Raw genomic sequence first — 18536 nt, forward strand, 5'->3', positions numbered from 1 at the left:
GAAACTAGAGCAAGAAATGGGTGCCGCCTACAAGGAGCAAAAGGAGGAGTCTCGTAAATCGAGCCTTCTTAGTTACCGGCCAGAAAAAAGGATCTGCAAAAATAACTCATGTTTAATTTTTTTTTAAAAGTTCTTGTGTCCCAAAGCTAAGATATCATGTGGATACAGTTTACTCTGAAAGACTTAAGAAAAAAAGCACGATATGGACCTTCTAAATTTGCAAACAAACATTTAAACTTATTGTATGTAAAATGTTTTGTTTTTCATGAAAGGAAAGCTGTTTTCAGAAAAAAATAGCCTGTAGTGAACACATAAAAAGTTTAAACGATGAAAAACACGAAAACACACAAGTTAAATCAGCAAACTTGTATCTCAACACCATGTCGCACAGCCACTATGAACAATTGAAGCATATTTCATGAAAATTAGCCATACGTGAGTATACATATGTGTTTATGTTTATGTTTTCACAGATGTATCACGAACAAACTACGTTAACCCTTGTACTATCTTAGATGACCCCACCCTTACATTGACGTGTTCTCCCTACCATGACAAAGGTGGATAAAGGTGTAAAGATTTCATGTAATCCATGGACACCAGTGAAGATCACAAATCATTGAAGAACAAAGGTTCAGTGCACTGTCTAGTGGGTCTAGATGACCCAACTCCTAATGTTAAAGTGCCTAGGATAGCACAAGGGTTAAAACCACGGAAGAAGTACGAAAAAAAACAGGCAAAGAACATGTAAATCAACATAGAACATGAACCATGTGTGATTATTGCGCTGTTTATATGCAATGCATTAGTGATTTGTGCATCAATTGTGTAATTGAACATGATACGTGCGCCGTTTACGCGATGTACAAGTTATACATCGGTGGTACATGTGTGAAAAGTCTGTTAGACCTACATGGAGCGGTCATGGATAGCCACAATTTGTGTATACATCTTGAAAAAGATCACGCACAAGATTTATGCAATAGATGTGCATGAATTGTGTAAAATACGTAAAAACTGCGTGATTCTAAAAACGACCACAAATTTTGAACATCTCGAAACCGTTATCACGTAAAGACTTGTCGGCTGAAACCGTCAACGGACATCGACGAACGCAAGGACACTTCGAAATTATCACGCACGTATCATTAAAGACCAATTTTCATATGTGGAAAATGAGCAAAATGTACGTAGTCGCCGTGTGACACTGCCTTAAACAACTCTGAGACCTAAAAAAATGTCCTCGTCATTAATAATTTTAACCCCTCCCCCGTTTGGTGAAAACCAATTAACAATAAAAGATGGGTAAAACTCCATCATAAATGTGAGGAGAAATACAATGGGGCTTGTGTTGCTGCCACTGGTCCTTTTGTGCTGCAGAGTCTACCATGAACTCATCTGTATACCAGAGCATCGGAGAGTCACATTGGAGGCCATCTGTTCCGCAGCTAAAGCTCGGCCAATTTTAGGTCATGCAGGAAGAAAATGATCCCAACTGCAGTTTATCCTTCTGCAGAAAAGCCGAGGACCAAAACAGTGCAGAGTGGAACTGGTCTAGATCTTCGCCAAACTCTGATTGGTTCTGAGAAACCTTTAAAAAACACCTGCAAACACAAATGAAGTGAAAACACAATTGTGTCTCCTGAATTGTGAAGTTTCCAAAAACTGCTTTCCACTGCGGTTCAGATTTAGCTCTACAAGTCATCACATGAGGGTTGTGATAATCTAACGGGGTATGTACATAACTTAGTTAGAACAGAGTTGCTTTAACAAGATAATCCTGAGTTTGGAAAGAAGATGGTTCTTAGTTAACGTCGCTAATGTTGGAATGAAGAACAAAAAGTCTCCAGCTGCTGCTTAAAGAAAGCAAATTTCTTTTATTTTATTGTTAAATTATGTGTATTACAAAAAGTAATAATTAGACAATTTATTCCTTTATCGTTGAGTTGTGATGTGAAGCAGACTGTTGGTAAAGTTTGTTATGATAACAGATCTTTCATTGAAGCATGAAATAGGTTTAAGAAAAGTTAAAATCTCAAGTAAAAGCCTCATTTTCTGTCATTTCTAGTTTTTTTTGTTGTTTTTTTTGCTCTTCCTTTGTCCATTTGTGTCAGACTGTTATTTTTACGTGTTACTAACAAAATTAGATCTTAGTGTAGTTACAGTAATTTTTGCTTCAGCGGCAGTCTGTTTGGCAGTTACAAGTAGTGTTTATATGCTAGGTATTTTGCTCTTGCTTGGTCCATTTGACTAATTTTAGGGAAGTTTCTTGAGTTCTGCCCCTTCATGATCACACCTGGTTTAGGTCACTAATCACCACAGCTGTTTCTGTCGGAGTCAATGTAATTTAAGACCACAGATCATTGTTGTCATTGGCTTTATTTAATTTTTGCTCTTTTGGGGGCAGTTTAGTCATGCTTGCACCTTGTTGAGTTTTTGTTCCTGAACCTCCTTTTGTCTTGAAACAACTTTAGGCAAAGTTTCATGATCCAGCCTCCCTTTTATTTAGTTGTTTTGGATGCTGCTTTTAAACATCAAAAACATGACATCTCCCATTAAACCAAAGAAAATTTGAGTTATATCATTGACCCCTCTCAGTCAACATCTAAAATCCAATGAAAAATAGGAATTTCGTGTTTGTAAAGGCTAAGCTGTGTCATAAAATGTCAGTGGAGACTAATCATTTTACTACAAGGGGAACACATATAAAGTGAACATCCTTCTATCTTAACCCTTGGGCTATCTTGTGGGGTCAAAATGACCCCACCCTTACTTTGATAAAGGTGGATAAAGGTGAAGAGGATTCCATATAATCCATGGACACCAGTGAAGATCACAAATCATTAAAGAAATAAGGTCTACGTTGGGAGTCTAGATGACCCCACTCCCAACGTTAACGTGCCTTGGAGGCCCTCAAGATAGCACAATGGTTAGAGTTGAACTGCCAGTGCCTAGTTGGTATACTTAAAGGAAAAAGCTTGTTGGCTTTCACCAGTATTGATCTTTTTCCTGTAGGAAACAATATATTAAAGCAAATTGTTTAAACCTAGCTAAGCTAAAATCATGACTTGTATTTACCGTATTTTCTGCATTATGAGGCAAACTTAAAAACCCTAATTTTTATACCAAGAGACTACAGTGTGCTTTAAAAATCTGAAGTGCTTTAAATATGAATTAATTCTGGTTGTGTTTACTAATGTCGAAGTGATTTTAAAAGGGTACATGATGCTCTGTTAAAATGTATTTTTTATTACTAAGTTTGGATGTTTTTTAAATACGTTTGCGGTTATTAAAAAAATACCTCTTTATATCCAAAAGGAGATTGTGTTTTATCCTCCCTCTACATGGAAGTCAAAGGTCAAACACACAAAAACAAACAGAGATTTGCTAATGGCCATGCTGGAAGCTCCATATGTCAGCATATTAAAGCCCGAATCTGGGTCATACAATGACATTCAATAATACCGCGTGTACGAGAGGATTTGTTTTAATGTGAGTGATTAGCGAAATTGGCGGAGATGGTTTCTGTCACAGCGCACTGATACTGTTGTCTTTCCTCATCACCGAGTTCAGTATTAGTGCTAGTCCGTGTGTGTGTTTTGAGCGGATTAGTGTTGTTTTTTTGTTTTTTTTTCATTTCCAGCTTAATGTTCGGTGACCTCAGCAATAATTTTCCTCAGGGAAGCATTGTCTCTGCTGCAAACCAAAAAAAAAAAAAAGAGCAAAGTCACAGGCTTCTGTCGGCACAAACTTTTTCATGTTTTCATCAATCGCTGCTCTTCCTCTCCCTTTCCTTTTTGCACTCACCCAACTCCTTTTAGCTGCTTTTCTCTTTTTTTTTTCTCTTTTTCATTCATCACCCCTTCATCTTTATCGATCTGCCTTCTGTTTGTATGCACTCTGACGACCTGCAGGACTGGCTTAGTGAACCCGATGAGGCAGATGTGCGTCGAAGTGCCCGTGTTTGCTTTTGGAAGCGCCAAATGGCAGCGAGGGCGTTTCTGTGTTTATCTGTGCATGTGAATGCGTGTTTGTGCAGACAGGTGGGGATGTTTGACCTTTTGTTTTCATCTATAGGCTCTAAGCTGCTTTGCTCGTATATCTAGCATTGCAACCATATAGATTTTAACAGCACGCAGCTCGCGTTCCAGGTAGCAACAAAAACATGTTATATAACAATAAAGACATGTGGACTGCGTGTTTTTAATGCTTCTCAAAAAAGGGTCAAACGTGTTTAATGGTTTCTGCCAGCCGAAAGAGTGCTAGCACAGCCAGTTGTATCATGCAAATTCTGCTTGAGAAGTGAGTCATTGTCCACACCGTTAATGGTTGTTTTTCTTGTTCAGGGTTGGTGTATTTGTTTAAATGCACGGTAATGAAAAATACAAGAAGTTAATTCCATTGTTGAATATGTCATGTCCTGTCCCTTATAAAAAAAAAACAGCAAATTCAATTTTTGTCAATAACCACATACACAACGAAACAGTACATAAAGAGACATGAGAAAAAGCAAAGAAACAGAAAGGAAAACTAACCCCTGTAGACCAATAATGCAAAAAAAAAGCAATAAATCAAAAAATGTAAGATATAACGGAAACCAGTTCCGGGTAAGATGTGACTTAGAGGTATATATTACTTTAAGTTAATGTATGCATTCGACCTATAGCATACCAGGACAGTGGTTTGCCAAACAAAACCTATTTTTTTGTTGTTGATTTTTTTTCATATAAGTGTCTGAACCTAAACTTTTTGCACACAGACCAGACCACTTTCTGAAACAATGGAAGAAACATTAATTTAAATAATTTTTTTTCTTAATTCTTGTTCTTCATTCAAGATGAATGTTTTGTCTTTTTTTATAGTTTTACTTCCCATAACCCTTGTGCTATCTTAGATGACCCCACCCTTACGTGTTCTCCCCACCATGACAAAGGTGGATAAAGGTGGAAAGATTTCATGTAATCCATGGACACCAGTGAATATCTAGTGGGTCTAGATGACCCAACTCCCAATGTTAACGTGTCTAGGATAGCACAAGGGTTAATCTGTGGATTAGTTAGTCTTTTTTTTTTTTAAATGGCTGAGATTTAATGACTGACTTTGCTCACAATTCCCTTTTTTTGAGGAAGCTAAGTCAATTTTGACATTTTTTCTGTGTCCAAACCTCCACGTCCTCATTATCAAGAGTTGTTGTGTGCTACACACGGAACACACACCGCAGTAGGATGTCATGGTGACTCATCACTAATGAAATATTGAGTGATAGTTGAGCTGTTTAGTTCTGCCTTTGGTCTTTTTGAACTCAGGTGTGGTGAACATTTCATCACACTGTTTTGTACTTTATTTCCCTTGTTTCTCCATAGGTTGACCTAAGATGTACATATATGTTTAATCCATTAATTTGTTTGTCTTGTGAATTGGTGTGTGTGCATCATTTTCTAACCACTTTGTTTTTGTAAGTTGTCACCTTTCTTTCAGGTAGAAGCATATCTTTGAGAAGGAAAAAAAAATCCAACGTATTTTGAGTATCATAAAGTTATTTATAAAAACACCCTGTATAAGTATGGAAAAAAGTATTATTTTAGTGTACATGATGCCATATTGGATCAAAAACATTTTGTACTTATTTCCTTTCCTGTCATTTCTTGTATTTTTCTATGATAAAAAGGTGATTTGTTGGGCTTAAACACGAAAATGAATCTCCTAATAACTTTTCATTCACCTCGATGTTGTATATATGTGATCGGTAGCCCTTTGGGATCTTGGCATTGGTCCCCGAGGTTCTACAACTTCATCGATTCCCATTGACTCTCTTCTGTTTCCAACATTCTGCCTGAATTTGCTGCTACAGCTCCTGGGATTGCAGTATTGTTCTGTGACCTAATTTAGGCGAAGCGTTGGCTGTTGGAGAGATTGCATTAGTTTAGAATACTCTGCTACAAAAAGCAGTTCATGTTCAAGTTTATGCTTCCATTCCCCGCCTGATGGGAGAGGAGACATTTTTTGTTTTTCATAAGGCTATAAAAGTATCATTGGTCTTTCTGAGTCGCTTTAACCATTAGCAAAGCACTTCTGTGATGTCCTCAAGTTGTAACAACATAACACTAGCACAATAAAAAATCCTGAGTTGAAATTGGTTCTTGAGGAAATGGGACAATTTACACCTTTCCCGTTAAAGCTCCTATCACTTCAGGCTGGTGCATCAAGAACAAGGTTCATAGTTGGGTACAGCCATGTCCAAGACTCATCTTATAAAGTATGAATCGATCTTTTTTTGTTTTTTTAACCTTTAACCCTTCAACACCGGAGATGATGTCTGTATAACACACGTTCTTTGACGTACCTTAAGTCTTCGACCGTTTACAAGTTTAACATAAATCGGCTAAATCCGATGCAGAGAAAAGCGTTCGTTCGTTCGTTCGTTCTTTCATTTGTTGGTTTGTCGTCTAAACCCGTTGTGTCCCCTTCGGGGTCACAGGGCTGCTCGAGCCTATCCCAGCCACTCGTGGGCGATGGCAGAGGACATCATGGACAGATAATGTTTTTAATTTTACAACTATTATTTTAGACGATGGTGTCTAGGACAGAGAGGCGGACAGGGTTTACGGCTTTTTGTGTGGGAATTGGGTTTGGTGGTGGTGGTGGTGATGGGGGGGTACTCTCCCCTTTCCTGTTTAACCTAAATAAGGACAACCTCCTCTAAAAGTAGCTTTTCATATCTGCTGTGCACCGACATGCAACACGCTATTAACGTAAACGGTTGCGCAACAGCGCAAAAATGCGCTGAATTATGTCAAATGGTTGAAGCGAACTCATCAGCGGTTAAAGCGGTTAAGGTGTCCGTCCCCTGTGGCTAACGACCAAGCCCACATTATGGTTCACCCACCACAGTTTTTGTACTTTTGGTGTTATGTGTATTTTCCACCAAATTAGGCACTGTTTGGTGTAACAAGACGTCCCAACACTACTTATGAATCTGACACCTTAAGTTCTTCTGACACGGTTGTGTTTTTTCACATACCTTACATGTTTCGGCGAATGTCTTCCGTCTTCGTCTAACGAAGTGTCTGTTACCGATACAGACAGTATGAACTTTATCGAACTACTACTTATGAATCTCCAAATTATCCGCCCTCCAGCTATTGGTGTTTCTTTAAGAATGACACAGTCTGGCTTTCAGGTGAGCCTTAAGGGACCTTCACCCTTTTTAAAGCTTGGAGCTGTTTTTGAATAGAGGAAAGGAAGAGTGTTGTTGCTTTAAAAAATCATGACAGAAGGCTAATTTCAGAGTTGTTGGTTACATGAGATTTTTATTTTTTACCTAGCAGGTTTGTTACAGCATACTTTGAAATATTGCAGTTTAAGTCCTTTTAAAGGGCTTATACCATGCTTTTTCTAAGATTTCCAGAGTAATATATATCCACATCTAGAATATTATATTACCTTTAGCACACTAATGAAATATTAGTAAGTAAGACGACTCGGAAGTAAGACGACTCGATCTTCGATCTATGAGGCTCCGCCTTTTGCTTCTGTGGGTGCCGCCCATTTCATGATGTCAACCTAGAGCCGCCCTCGGCAGGGTGTCTGCATCTCGCACACGTAAAACAAACAATATCCAAACTTTTGCAAAGATGGATGTTGTGCTTATAAGAGGAAAGTGTTTTCGCTGATCACCGCTAACTCAGTGGAAGAAGTGTGTGTTAGCCTGGGGGCGGTGCTGGAAGGGGCTGTTCCTCACTTTGTGACATCACAATGTGAGAACCCACTCGTTTTTATAGATTGGAAGGGGTTGGTGTTCAGAGCACAGGTTTATAGAGGAATGTGTGAATGGATCAAAATACCGCTGTGGGGTTATGTATAGTGACGAATTAACATTATAATACACTTAAAAGCTCAAAAAAAGTTGATTTTGCATGATATAGACTCTTTAATAAAAGGGTTGTGTTTTCTTTCATGTTTTTTTTAAAGGATTTGTCTGCATTTGTGTCAAATGGGAAACGTTGAGCCTTTTTTAAATATTTACAGTAGTTGTAAATGTTCTGTTTCTCTCAGTGTTTGACACATTTTTGCTCTTCCAGGGTTTAATTGGGCAACTAAGGATTGGCATTTTTCCCAAATAAAATTAAGGAGAGAAGCTCAGATCGAGCAGAACAACCCAAAGCTATCGCTGCTGAAAATGAATCGATAAATGGCTGAATGGGAGATTTGCATTGGCAGTCTGTGAAACAGGAGAGAAAAGGACGAACCAGCCAGGCGGTGCCTTTTGTTATCTGGTGATTTTAATGATATTCCCATGACAGCTCACTGAGTACGGTGGAAAAAACTTTAAAAAAAATTAAAAATGAGCATGGCGATATGGTTTGTGGCCTTGGCTTTTGTTTTTCTTTTTCTGTCATCTCCTGTGAGTTTGTGTGCGGAAGGAGGAGGTATTGACAGATGGCCTGCTCTCCACAAGCGGAGAGGAGCAGCTTAATCGAGAAAGGGAAGAATGGAGGGAAAGGGTGAGCGTTGGCAGCGTCCTGAGCCACGCCACTCGCGTTTGATTAAGAGGCACATTTACTTGGCCTCAGTTTTTAAGCTAGAGCGCTCCATCACGTTTTCAGACGGCGCCCTTTTTTTCAAACGGTGACAGGTGGCCAGTTCCTTTCCCCTCTTCTCCTTTCACTGTTTTCTTGCTCGCCGTCAAAAAAAAAGCCAGGGCGCTCCCCCGTAAAGTCCCTTCCCCGGGATCTGGTGATCCGGTGCTTCTTGGCTTCAAGAGAGGTTTTGAATTTTTCAGGCGTCTGAATTTCTCAGGAGAATCGGATGTTGCCGAGCCTCTACGGCAGCAGATTTTTAAAAACAAGTGAAAATTCACAAACAGACATGCATTAAAGACCCACTCCAATGAAAATGATCATTTTGGTGTTTGGTTTAACATGCTCTTGTCGCATTTTACTCATGATGTACAGAGAAAAGGAAGATAAATATTGCATTTCTGAGGAATTTCTTTATTTAAACTGCGGTGGCTCCAATATTTTTCGCCATTTTTTTTGCTCTGCTAAGGTCAGGCTGGGGTTGTAAGGGGCTGTAAACAAAGGGATGATGGGAAATGAGGACAGGCCTAACCCTGCTAAAACTTCCACCCACCACCCGGAGGTGAATTTTAAATGAACTCCGTCCGCTCTGCAGAAAACGTTACTTTTATCATCTTCTACTTGAAAGAAATTCTTCAGTAACCTTGGCTAAAGGGTTTTATTTTATCAAGCAAAAAATTGCTTAGACTTATGCAGACTTGTTGCATGGAAATAAATGTGAAATAAAATATAATAATATAATTGTGCGTCTACACAAAAAGATATTTGATTTTTATAAGTTCATCGTTTTATACGTTTTTTTTGTTTGTTTTTTTACTTTATAAAGGAAAACATTGTCAATCCCTGCATTTAAAGGGCAGCTTCTCAGCATCTCGTTAGCTCCTCGGCATGGAATTTGGGAGATGGTTCAGGCTGCAGTGCAAACACTCGATACCGATCTGCTTTGCTGGGAGCCGGAAACCTGGTTACTCTGGCACGCGAATGCTGCAAGCAGGTTTGCAATTGGATTTGTTGCTTTTTTTTACCTTGATCACATTTGCATCACAAAGACTGCAAACGCAGAAAGAAGAAGCTGAATGCAGGCCGCCATGATGTCCTTTAGCGGGAACAGACGTCTGAAAGTCTGGGAACTGCTGAAACTAGAAAACCCGACTCCATATAACTGCATCAAGTCTCTCGGTTGAGCATTTGGCTCATAAAGTGGATTGCAGCTGTAGAGTTAAAGTGCTCAATATTTGCAAGGCGCATTTTACACTATGTGTGCTTTATGTCCCGTTGGTGTCTTGAAGATTTCATTGCACACAATGTGACATGGGACCAGATGTTTGTGTTTAAATTACTGTGCAATTATTTGGAATATCAGTGGCTTTTGTCTCTTTCACAACTCATTAGCACAACAGAAATGGAGCTGCATAACATAGTTGCCCTCTGTGCTGGTTCTGATTCATATTTTCCTCTCAATTTCAAGTGCTACTTTATCATATCTCTACGTCTCATCTTTTTATACTGTTACCATGCATCTTCAGGTGAAGAAAAGTGTGTCCGCATTTGGAATGGTTCACGTTTTTAGCAGTGTTTTATATTTCTGAAACAAAATTTCTGCAAAATAAAATGTCACTGAAGAAAAACAGTAACACAGACGAAATTTAAAGAATTAAAAAAAAACAAATTATGTTTTTATCACTTTCATTATTTACACTAGCATTGATTTGCACAACTCAAACACAATTTGAACAAATGTTTCATCCTTTTACTACTCCTTTACTAATTTCTAGTCCTCTGTAAAGTAGCTCAAACACAATTTTTCTTTTTTGCTTAGTTGTAAAAAAATAAACTGCATCCACTGCTGCCTTGTATAAATATTCTTCTGGTAGAAAACACAATTCTGCAATGCTCCACCAAAGAGTATTGTTCTTTGTGTATCAAATCATGGGTTTATTCTCCCACATAACACTTCCAAGCAAATTATTGTTTTTTATTTTTTTGTTTTGTATTTTTACGTAAACCGTACGTACATATTTACTGGCCCTCTAAATAAATATACAAAATGAAAGGATAACATTTTTGTTGTTGGAGTTTTAGAAACTGTTGCAAAGTAATATGTAGAAATGCTGCAAATTCATATTTGAACTTTTGAACCATGTTTACAATGTTTTCCTTGTTTATTGCGGGGATTACATTCTAAAAAGATAGGTCAAATTGACAAAGTTGGCTTATATGTCTTATGTGTATGTAAAAACACCCTCAATGCACACTTTTTACATAGACATGTATATTTTTTCACAATGTGTTGTATTTCTGTTGTTGCTAACTGTCATGGATCATAGATATGATTTAATAAGTGCCAGTTTTAGTAGATATCAAGCTATATGACCTTTGAACTTATAGGATAGAGTTTTCTTTTTTCTTTCAAAAGGGATCAAGTTTTTTTTTTCCTTCTAAAGGTAATAAAAATACCTGAAATTTGTTTTATATGGAGCCCTAGAAATGATAAAAACTGTTCCTCAAATTAGTATTTTGTGTGCAGAAGTCAGTATTTTCTGGCAACAAAATGCTAATTTCTGTGTATAAAATGCTTACTTTTGCATACAAAATGGTAACTTGTACAGACAAAATGCTAGTTTTTGTGCACAAAATACTGAATTGGGGCCACAAAATGCTAATTTTAGTGCACAAAATAGTAATGTTTGCATTTAAATTGCTGATTTATGTGAACAAAATATTAACTTGTTTGCACAAACTGCTCATATTAGTGCACTAAATAGTAATTTGTGCACACAAAATACCCAAATCTGTGTGCAAAATGCCAGTTCGCTCCCACAAAATACAAAAATGGTAATTTGAACACCAAAAATATTATTTCGTCACAAATTATTAATTTGAGAGAACAATTTGTTAGAGGTTCTTTTCATTTAATTGTCATTTCCAGGACTGGGTAGTTACAAACTAGTATTTGGAAAGAAAAACTTCCAGAGACTTGTAATGTTTTATCTGAAACATTTAATCCAGGTCTAAGCTGAATAATCACCAGCTCAGCGTCTAATCCACAACTGAACTGCATTCTATGGTATTTAGGCTTAATAAACCTGTAATCTCGTTGCATCGACTTCATGCCCACCACATGTTAGATTTTTGGCCAGATTAATAAGAGGATATTGCTGGACAAAGATGTAAAAATGGGTCAACAAGTGATGGGATTTGGAAAATCTCTGGATCTGGTCTTGTCCTTTTTGCTTTTCATACCATCAGTTCTTACCCTAATGAAAATCAAGAAATGCAACAAAAAAAAAAGCAATCCTCTAAAAGGACTCCAGCCATGACCTAATTTGCACCACTGTGGGTCCAACGAACGCAGCTGACTGCACCAAAGAGACGGAGCCGAAGAGGACAGGGACGCTCACAGGCACTTACAAGATGCTGTTTCTGCTAGAGCCACTCGGGCTAATTGAGCCTCTGTGACAGGAAGCCCCAACGGGCCTTTAGGGGTTATTGTTAAGAGGGTCAGAAGATTCAAAGTGAAGCGTGATGTGCTCACAGTCAAGTTGAGCAAAACTCGTTCCACGTTCTGTCATGGAAGGGCGTTAAAAGTTTGACTGGTGCCTGCTTGGCACCAGCTCCGTAGTCCTTCCAATAACACTGCACCAACTCACACATGAGGTTTTAAAAGAGGACAAACTGCTAATCTGGTGATGAGACTCTCATGTCAGATTTCATTCAACCTGTCATTTATCAAGCTGGCACGATGAACCCAGCTATACAGTCACCAGATCTCCGCTTCAACCGCTCCTCTGGCTTCAGTTGCATCCAACTGCATGGAGGGTTGACCGGTACGGATGCTGTAGGCCCATGGGGCAGCCCCGTTTTGAGATGGGTGCAGGTGTGTCTTGCAAATCCCTTGAGGGTCTTGCAGCCACCTTAGGGGACAATGTGAAAATACAACATAAGATTGTCGTGCATGTATCGTGTACATCGTGTATTGTATCATCAAGTACACTGTAAATCACTTATGACGGCAGGTAATGCTGTCGTACGGTGCCCCTACGCCCCACCCTAGTCAAGGGGTGTTAGAATCCAGACCTCCAGGGCCGGTGTCCAAAATGTTTTCCAACCAACCTTCTTTTTGGCTAGACACACCAGATCCAGGTAGAGGTACAGGTACAGATACAGGTACAGGAGCAGATAAGGCCAGTTTTCTGGAAAACCAGCAAGAAGCCAGCCCTTGGGGGGCGGTGAGATGGACACCACTGCTCTAGTGGTTGGAAGGGTACTGGCCCCATACCAATACATAAATGTCCTTTGGATGCCCCAAGAAACTACACTCTGACTAATTTGCTAATTTGTAGTTGTCACTCAAACAGCACTAATGTTCGCAGTCCACAGGGTTCGTTTTCGCCCTCAGACAGCCCGAATCCACCCGTATCCACCAGTTGTGACCCAGTCATAAAGTGTGTGTCTGTGCGTTTGTGACCCTCAGGACCTGGCCACGATGCAGTGCGACGTGTGTATCCTGGTGTTCTCAGTGACTGACAGGAGGAGTTTCCACCGCACGGCCCAGCTCCGCCTCCTTCTCAGGGAGTCCCAGCCACAAACACCCATCATCCTCGTGGGGAACAAGAGCGACCTGGTCCGGTCCAGAGAAATCAGTTCAGAAGGTGGGTAACGGCGCTGCTCTCCACAATTTGCCATCTGACAAACCCTTCAACCCTTAAAAGATTTTCCAAGAACATCTATAACCAGTTTTTGTTATCTCCTATGTCTTCTGTAGAGGAGTTTTCTAAATGATCTTTAAATGTTCTGAGAAAGTCTATAAGTTACCATAATTCTGCAGAATACAATGAGTCAATCCAGCTCAACTTTCAAAAGCAGAAGTGGTTTTGTATACATTATAAAAAATGCTTTCTTTCTATAAATTTTGCTTTTTGTCACAAATTATAAGATGCTAGCATATAAAACCTTTTTTGCTTAACCCTTGTGCTATCCAAGGCACGTTAAGTTGGGAGTGGGGTCATCTGGACCCCACAAGACAGTGCCTTAAACGTTTTTTTTCTTCAATGATTTGTGATCTTCACTAGTGTCCATGGATTACATGAAATCCTCTCCACCTTTATCCACCTTTGTCATGGTAGGGATAACACGTCAATGTAAGGGTGGGGTCATCTGGACCACATAAGATAGCACAAGGGTTAATGCCTTTCTTTTTATGGTTACAAATATTATGTTTATGATTTGGGGCTATCTTCAGCATAAACATGACACAAGAAATAAGTAAAACCACAGCTCCTATAAAAATGTGAATTAAAACTATAACTAGGACGTATTCTGACTTTTGGATACATTTTTCTGAAACGATGAAGCCAACATTTCAAAGGTGTTCCAAAAAAGATGTTTTTTTTAATGGCAACATATGTTTTAGTTTAAAAATGCTGGTGTTCCTCTCTCAAATGGTAAAAGCAGTGATGTCGCTGTTCAAATGTACTTTTCGACTGGTTCTTTAATGTTACGGTTACACCGGGCCCAGACATACGAGTTGAAACAACCACTTCCAATAACAAGGCAAAGTTTACATGTGTATGTGCGCGTCTAGGGCTTCCGTGTTCAACACTCTATTATTCAAGTGTCCTTGTTGTCAAAGGACACATCAGGACATGTCAAAGTTTTGAAGTCTGTTTACAGCCTCTACGTATAAAATGCGCAGCCACTGAACGCGTGTTACATTTTTCGCACCTGTAAGTAGATGCGCTAGTAACAGATAGCGTTCTTGAATATGTATAACAGGCTCGGTTTGTTTGTAGCTTGACTGTTAAAGTCAGTATAACGTACAAAATACCAGAGGACCTATAAAGTCTCAGTAGTAAAACTGACTTTGCTGTTTTGTCTGTGGAGCAAACTGCTGATTAGTAATCTTACAGTCTGAGAAGGAGAAATTGCATTTAGAGAAATCTTGCAAAAGAGCAAGGCATCAGTGGCACTTTCCTGTCTGACAGGAACTGTCAGCTGCTCAGCAGATGGAGTCATTTTAGAGAAAGGAGTCAACAGCATTTCTACTCTTGACTAAGAACCAAAAATGTGAGGTGTGATGAGAGGTTTTAGCTAAATCTCCATTTATCAGCTTATATTTCTTCAAAAGTGAAAGAGAACACATTTGTTCATTCATACATTTTCTACCATTTTATCCCTTTCGAGGTCACGGGGCTTCCGGAGCCCATCCCGGCCACTTTTGGGCGAAGGCAGGGTACACCCTGGACTGTTCGCCACTCTGTCGCAGGGCAAGAGAGCACATATTATTCTATATTATATCAATTCAACATTTTGTGGTTTCTAATTCTAGAGCCAGTAGGTGGACCCTGGATTTTGATTTGATTTGATTTGAAATGGTTTATTTCAAGCAATCAAATAAAAATTATACTCAAAAACAATACAATAATCAGTTATACAATCATACAATGAACTATCAAACTGAAGATAATTAGACATACTAATAAATATTGCTTGAAAGGGAGTGGAAGGAAGCGAATTTATATAATCCCACCCCTGTTCTACCGTAACCATTTTATTACATGATTTATCATTATCCGGTTTCTAGCTTTAATCAGACAGAATTAAGAATCATTAAGTATCAATAAAGCACATGACAAAGATGAATTACTTAATTATTATGTAAAAATAACTATTTTAGAAATCAACATGCCATATGCAGATCATTTATTCAAAATATATGCAGATTATGTTACTTATAAAAGTCATTCATATGATTAAAAAATAATACTATATCGGTAAAATAGACATAACACTGTTTCAAAAATCTTAATAGCAATAAATGCTTAAGTATCAAAGTTAAAATATGTGCAAAATTACATTAGGAAAAATCATGAATCAATTTTTCAATTTTTGGAGCAAGTGATATAATATCATTAGAAAATCAAAACAAGATTTACACATTTAGCAGGTTGCGGCTAACATGTAGCGGTGTCGGACTGTGGTTTTTACGTGTTGCAAACAGGTTTGGGAGTTTCAGGTATTGTGAACACGCAAATGCGGCTAACATGTAGCGGTGTCGGACTGTAGTTTATACGTGTTGCAAACAGGTTTGGGAGTTTCAGGTATTGTGAACACGCAAATGCGGCTAACATGTAGCGGTGTCGGACTGTAGTTTTTACGTGTTGCAAACAGGTTTGGGAGTTTCCGGTATTGTGAACACATGAATGCGGCTAACATGTAGCGGTGTCGGACTGTAGTTTTTACGTGTTGCAAACAGGTTTGGGAGTTTCAGGTTTTGTGAACACATGAATGCGGCTAACGTGTAGCGGTGTCGGACTGTGGTTTTTCCCTCCGAAACGGCGCGACTGCCAACGGGGTTGCACTGTTCATTCTGTCCGAGTGCGTCGTGCCGCCCTGGGCATGGACCACCCCACGTACAGCGGGCGCAAGGGGTCTTCGGCGATATCGGCTACCTACCAACCAGTTTTGAAACACGGACCGAGGAGTCTAACAGTAAATCTTAGTCTGCGTGTATAGATTTGAATAAAATTGCAACAATTTATCAGGTATGCATTGTGTTTCCTATATAATGACGTATTTATTTATAGAAAATTTAAAAATGTCGTTCATCTGTTGCACTTTGTGCAAAAGCATTGATACATGACCTTTTTTTGTGACGATTGGAGGTTTTTTCTTTATGAAATCAGACCAGAATTAACTATTTTATGGTCCTTTTACTGTACCTGCTAAGCCATGTCTTATTGTTTACAGACCTTTCCAATATGGCGTCACTCCTTACGCATCTTGGACAATGGTAACAAGCTAGCGTAGCGTTTCTAGCAGTATAACTCATTGGTCTCACCCATACCCCAAAAAACCAAAAAGGCGAATTTCTAATGAGCTCTTGCTGCTCCTTAATTTTAGCTTAAAACTGCATAATGATAATTAAAAGACCACTGGGAAAATCTTTACAATAGAAAACAAAATAGTAGAAGTGGGACTAGAAGAAAACGATTGGAGTTTGGCTGTCATTTGCTGCAGTCGACTGACTCTCTCTGACTTTCAGTGACTGAATGACATGAATCACTAAAGTGTCAGCACTCGCCCTAAAATGAAAGAGAACCTAATTATCAGCCTGTTAGCAGGCTGCGTTTGAATTTCAGTCAGCGAGCGTTCCCTAAAATCGGTAAATAACTAGTTTCATAAACCGATGAAAAAAAAAAAAAAGATAAATAATCCTTTCTGGTGTTGAAAGTTTCCAGTGCAGACAGCATAAATTACACATCTAACATCGACATGACAGAATTCTGCAGCAGCGACTGAAGTGGGGGTGCCGCATGGCGAGAGGTTAGTTTGATTTAGCAACAGCGGGGTTGAAGGAACCTGCATAAGTGATGCAAGATGAGAGGCAGACACACCACACACACACACACACACACACAAAAGAGGTTTGGAGCACTCTTTGTCTCTTTGTACAGATTTCTTTGTAAGCAGCTTTCACATGGAGGGATCCTGAATAGAAAATGTCTTGTAATTATAGTTATCTGCTTGATACTGATGTTGTTGCTGGTGTTCATAATGAATAGGAGTGCGTGCATGCTCAAAATGGAAATGCGTAGTTAATATGTGCATTTACGCACACTTAAACATATTTTCTCAGTGCAAGCAGGGGATAGTATGTTTGCATAACTACTTATTTGCCCACTTTGGTTTGACTTATCTGCCCTAGAAAGGGCTCCAGTGTGGTTCATATTTTTTTCATATTTAAAAACTATTATAAGTATTATTTATTTTTTTCTTTTTAAATCTAAATTCTGTCTTAATTCTACCTTTCTGTGAAATTTTTGGTGCATAAAAATAAAAAATACAGTTCTTTGTACAGGGGTCACGGGGGGCCCGGAGCCCAACCCAGTCACCCGGGGTACACCCTGGAAAGGTCGCCAGTCTGAGGCACCGCCACAATCACACGCCCATACACACGCCATGGGATAATTTAGACTAACCAATTAACATGTGAAGCATGTTTTTGAACAGTGGGAGGAAGCCGGAGTCCCCGGAAAAAACCAACGCATGCACGGGGAGAACAAGCAAGCTCCACGCCACACCGGGGCTTTTTTGCTGTGGGGCAAGAGCGTTAACCACTGCACCACCATGCAGCCCTGAAGGCAGTTTGGTTTGATCTGTAGCAGATCCTCTTGACCATGTCTACATACCTAAATGCACTGAGCTGCTGCCCTGTGATTGGCTGATTAGAAATTTGCTTTAATGAGCATTTGGACAGGTGTGCTTAACAACGTGGCCAGTGAGTGTATGTTGTTAGCAGTTACCTATCTATATCGTCTTAGAGGTTGGACAATTGACATTCTTTTTGTCGGGACATTCCTCGATGCTTTAATACACATCATTAGGAGCTTTCTAACATTTGCGTGTTGGTACGTTTGTGTGTCAAGTACATGCAGTGATACGCACGGATCAGTCAAAATAAATCCTACAGAATTGTCTGAGTCGATATCAGACCTCAAGCGCCGGATGATCTTGTTGAAGTCTAACTAGAATTTCTATGGAGGGCTGTCAGGCCATCCCATTATCTGCCTCCCCAATAAGGATTCAAAAAGAAATGAGTGCTGAGCGCTGTGAAGTGGAGGTGGGACGGCAGAGTTTGACCTTGGCCTCCATTTGTAATTGAGGAATAGGGCTGGAAAATGAAAATGTTGCAGTAATCTCTACAGTTTCAGTCCGCATGTGGACGACTCCACTGTTGGTTTTTAGCTTTCCAAAAGTCGCATTTCTGTTTGCATTATCTGCCAGTAGCAGGATGGTGCAGCATTTTCATATCTCTATCTAGGTTTGTAGTCAGGGGCATGAGTAACGGCATGCACATAAACACGTCAAAGGGGCTAAAAGGCAACACCCCTCATCTCACTTCTATCTTCACCATGCCTGTTTAAAGCCAGGCCTCTGATAAGAGTCGCAAAAACA

General features: G+C 39.3%; 1 protein-coding gene across 1 annotated transcript in view; it reads left to right on the forward strand.

Moving 5' to 3' along the window:
- LOC101164679 (GTP-binding protein REM 2) overlaps window positions 1-18536 on the forward strand; it is a 46185-nt gene that overhangs the window by 20527 nt on the left and 7122 nt on the right. The window contains exon 4 of the mRNA XM_023965306.1: window positions 13054-13231. Coding sequence (XP_023821074.1) covers window positions 13054-13231 — 178 coding nt within the window. The remainder of the gene's footprint in view (window positions 1-13053; window positions 13232-18536) is intronic.

The sequence above is a fragment of the Oryzias latipes genome, chromosome 17 (genome assembly GCF_002234675.1).
Source record: "Oryzias latipes chromosome 17, ASM223467v1".
NCBI classification, from domain to species: Eukaryota; Metazoa; Chordata; class Actinopteri; order Beloniformes; family Adrianichthyidae; genus Oryzias; species Oryzias latipes.